At 32.5% G+C, this 4,647-nt stretch overlaps 1 protein-coding gene across 1 annotated transcript; it reads left to right on the top strand.

Annotated features, from left to right (window-relative positions):
* Positions 1–286: 286 nt before the first annotated feature.
* Positions 287–3,266, top strand: LOC106780384 (primary amine oxidase-like). The gene is made up of 5 exons (XM_014668668.1): positions 287–1,065; positions 1,771–2,155; positions 2,238–2,351; positions 2,437–2,975; positions 3,062–3,266. Exons 1-5 carry the CDS (start codon positions 287–289, stop codon positions 3,264–3,266), a joined length of 2,022 nt encoding a protein of 673 aa, XP_014524154.1.
* Positions 3,267–4,647: the final 1,381 nt, after the last annotated feature.

Genomic DNA, 4,647 nt, shown 5'->3' with positions numbered 1-4,647 from the left:
TTTGTAAATTTACAACAGCAAAAGCAAACAAATAATGCTATCATTCCTTGACTAAAACAAGTGTGAGTATGATTTATGTGGTTGATGAGCCTTGGGATTTCTTTACTTTATCCCTTAGATTGAATGTGTTACCATATCATTCTTTTTCAATACTTTAATCAAATGAAAAGACAAATTGTTTTGTTTCTTACCTTGACATCCTGCCTTGGTAGAGAGTGTGTGACTGGTATATAGTCCCTCTAAGTTGCAAGCTGCACATGCATAGTTTGATTCAGTCTTATGAACAATGAAGCTGCTGGTTTTCTTATTTCTAATAACTCTCTTCATGTCTTGCACTACTTCAGCATCCACCATTAAACACCCCTTAGACCCTTTAACTCCATCTGAGTTCAAGTTGGTTAGAACCACAGTCCAAAAAACATACAAAGCTTCATCTCCCACACTAACCTTTCAATACATTGGCTTGGACGAGCCAGACAAAGCGTTAGTCCTATCATGGGAATCTTCAAACGCCAAAACCAAAGCCGCGAAAGTACCACCTCGTCGTGCTTTAGTCATTGCCCGTTTCAAAAAACAAACCCTTGAGATCAGTGTTGACTTGTCGAAAGGGTCCATTGTCTCCACCAAAGTGCACACTGGGCAAGGCTTCCCTATGATCACGTTTGATGAGCAAGACGCTGTTACGGAGCTTCCTTTTAAGTACAAACCCTTCGTGGAGTCAGTGCAGAAAAGGAACCTTAATATATCCGATGTTGTCTGCTCAACATCCTCGGTCGGGTGGTATGGGGAGATAAAGAGCAAACGGACACTGAAGCTGCAGTGCTTTTACACGAAAGGATCTTCTAACTTGTTTGCAAGACCGTTGGAGGGTATTACAGTGGTTGCTGATCTTGATGAGAGAAAGATAGTTGAATATTATGACAACTTTAATATTCCTGTGCCTAAGGCTGAGGACACTGAGTACGTAGCTACAAAGCAAAAGCCACCATTTGGACCAACGTTGATGGGAGCAGCTTTTGTGCAACCAAACGGACCAGGATTCAAGATCGATGGTCATTCTATCAGGTTATAAATTCATATGGTTGCTTCTTTAGCATTGTCACTTTGATCTGAGGGTTTTCATTTGCATGGTTCTTTAAAGGGTTATAATCCCTTTTATATTTTCTCTTAGATTCAACTTACATCTTCAAAAGTTATTATTTTATAATGTATATATTCTAGAAATATTTAGTGTGATTTAAAAAAAAACTAACTATATTATTATTTATACTTTTATGAAGGGTTAATTTATAATTTTCTTATATTTTATTTTAATTATATTTATAATTATTTATTATTTTATTTTAATTAAATTTTTTATTATTTACTGATAAATTTTGACATTTTAAATTAAGTTTTTATTGAATATTCAAAATTGTTATACTTTTTCAATTTAGTTATGGTTTACTTGTTTTTAATTAGGTGATAAACTATTATTTTATTCTTTCACTTTCTTATTTATCTTTAGTTATTAAGATTACCGCGCTAATTGAAAAAAAAATGTCATCTTTCCTAATTAACTTTCACATTATTAGTAACTAAATGATTGTTCATGTGACCATTATTAAGGAAACTTAAAATTTAACTAAGTCTACTAATAATAAGTGTGATCCTTCATATATTTCTTTTCGTATAGTTACAAATATTTATAAAATGAAAATTAATTGGAAATTATCTATTAAAGAAAAATCTGAATAAACCTTGAAGTATATATGAATGAACTACAAGCAGTTGGGCAAACTGGAAGTTCCATGTGGGATATGATATTCGAGCTGGGCCAATGATCTCCCTAGCGTCGATTTATGATCTTCAACAGCAAAGGTATCGCCGAGTGTTATACAGAGGATATATATCAGAGTTCTTTGTGCCATATATGGACCCAACTGTAAATTGGTACTTCAAGACCTTTCTTGACAGTGGTGAATTCGGGTTTGGCCAATCCATGGTGTCACTTGAACCTTTGGCTGATTGCCCAGCCAATGCTGCATTTTTGGATGCATATTTTGCAGGAGAAGATGGTGTACCAGTCAAAATTTCTAATGCAATTTGTATCTTTGAGAAGTATGCTGGGGATATCATGTGGCGCCACACAGAATCAGAACTCCATGACGAGGAGGTAGTACACCCTTGTGTGTTTTAAATTTCTAAACTTTTGCTATTAAAAGTATTAGGTATTTTCATAAGTTGGATCTTTGCAGATAAGGGAGGTTAGGGTTGATGCGAGCCTGGTGGTGAGAACTGTCTCAACTGTGGGCAACTATGATTATATCATAGATTGGGAGTTCAAGCCAAGTGGTTCCATAAAAATGGGGGTATGAATGATATACATTCATTTTCAATGTGTGAATATTTGATGTTTTCTGATGCCAACAGATTCTGTGTGCTTGTGCGTGGCAGGTTGGTCTGACAGGAATTTTGGGTATCAAAGGAACATCATACACCCATGTGGATCAAATTAAGGAGAATGTGTTTGGTACATTGCTGTCAGAAAACACGATTGGTGTGCACCATGATCATTATCTCACATATCACCTTGACCTTGACATTGATGGCGAAGCCAACTCTTTTATGAAGACGAATTTGGAGACCGTGACAGTAAGCGACGAGAGTTCAGGAAGGAAAAGTTACTGGTCTGTGGTGCGTGAAATTGGTAAGACAGAGGCTGATGGTCGAATCAAACTTGGTTTGAAGGCATCTGAACTAGCAATTGTAAATCCCAATAAGCAAACAAAGGCTGGAAACAAAATAGGGTATCGTTTGTTCCCAGGAACAGTGGCTCACCCACTTTTGCTCAGTGATGATTATCCACAAATAAGAGGTGGCTTCACCAATTATAATGTGTATGTAACACCGTATAACAAGTCTGAGAAATGGGCAGGGGGGCTATATGCTGATCAGAGCAGAGGAGAAGACACTTTAGCTGTTTGGAGTCTGAGGTATATACACTTTTTGAATAATTGAATTGAATGCGTATAATTTGGAGTGTGATTGTTATTGAATTGACATTGTTATTGTAATGCAGGAATAGGAGCATTGAAAATCAGGACATAGTTCTATGGCATACAGTGGGGATTCATCATGTGCCATGTCAGGAAGATCATCCTATCATGCCAACACTGAGTGGTGGATTTGAGATAAAGCCAACCAATTTCTTCGAGAGAAATCCGGTTCTTAAAGCCAAAACTCCAAAATCTATGCGTTTGCCCAAGTGCAACTCTCAACCCTAAGTTATTTTTCTCTTTTCTTGTATTTTGTGGTGCTGAATGTTCTCCAATCAACATTCATGATGCGCTTTTTGGAATAAAATAAGGAAATGGGGTCCTTGCCGTACTTCACAGTTATTATATATTGGAAAATGATATTTTGACACTATTTTGACATTGCACACGTGTCAAAACGTGGTTGGACAATTTCAAATTAGAAAAAGTGAGACAAGGGCATATATGAAAGAAAAAAATCAAAGTTTTTTTTAAATTTGAAATCGTCCAATCACATTTTGTAATTGATGTCAAAAAATTGGTGTCAAAATATCATTTTCCTTATATATTCTACCTTTTGCTTTTGGCTTAAAAAGCAATTGTAACCCATTGGAGGGAAGTGGACAAAAATAAAAATATATAATAGATTATATAAGTAATGAAAATAAATAAATAACAACAGTGAAACAAAATGTTACTCATTTATATACATACATAAATACGATGGAGGTGAAAAAACCGAAGTTTGTTATAATAAAAAAGAAATAACTGAGAACACTAAAATCTCTCCTTAAATTATAGCAATTACTTATTTTGGAAAAAATTATTATTATTTTGTGTTAATTTAAAATTTATTTCAAACTTTTAAAATTGAAGGTATTTGATAATTGTAACATACTAAATTACTATTCTTTTCATACTAAATTCAAACTTATACATGTACACCTACATTTTGCATGCATCGTTATTCAAATTTTTTTTAAAAAAAATCAATTTTAATCTGAAAAACATATAATGTTCAAAAACATGATTTAAAAACTATATAAATAAAGTTGAACGTTTTGAATACAATTTTTTAAAAAATTATTGGCTTATTTTAATACATGATTAAAAAACAGGTTTAAATAAGAAATTCAAAGATTCAACGTATTTTTAAGTTGGTTGAATATGTTGGGTGACAAATCATGTCATTTTTTGTGAGCAATACACTGATTTTCTTACTTTAATTTAAATGAAACTCACAATATCTGGTGATTTTATCAGTTCATACTAAATTTTTACAAGTTTTACCCTAATAGATAATTCTTATAATTAGTACTCGCATTTTTATAATTTCTTATTTATATTTCTTCTCTTTTTAAAATTAATTTAATTATTATAATTATTATTGCTCTATTAAAAGCATTTTTTATATTTTAAACAGTTCTAAAATATATAATAAGGTGTGTTAAATATTCCAAAGTATACACATTACTTTTTGCAAGACTCTAAATGTAAAATACTTATTTTATTTAAATACTTCTCCATATAATAAATGATTAAGATAAATAGCAAAATTGAACTATTATTCAATTAACATAACTACTTTTTGTAAGTAGAAAGATATATAACCAAAAAAAATTATTAAAGT

Source organism: Vigna radiata, unplaced genomic scaffold (genome assembly GCF_000741045.1).
Source record: "Vigna radiata var. radiata cultivar VC1973A unplaced genomic scaffold, Vradiata_ver6 scaffold_315, whole genome shotgun sequence".
NCBI classification, from domain to species: domain Eukaryota; kingdom Viridiplantae; phylum Streptophyta; class Magnoliopsida; order Fabales; family Fabaceae; genus Vigna; species Vigna radiata.
Note: the sequence above shows the minus strand (reverse complement) of the source record. Positions and strands in the feature narration are given on the sequence as shown.

Coding starts and splice junctions, on each gene's coding strand:
- LOC106780384 (XM_014668668.1), top strand. CDS start 287: ATGAAGCTGCTGGTTTTCTTATTTCTAATAACTCTCTTCATGTCTTGC. Junction 2,352..2,436: donor GTGGTTCCATAAAAATGGGG/GTATGAATGATA, acceptor TGTGCGTGGCAG/GTTGGTCTGACAGGAATTTT. Junction 2,976..3,061: donor TTAGCTGTTTGGAGTCTGAG/GTATATACACTT, acceptor ATTGTAATGCAG/GAATAGGAGCATTGAAAATC.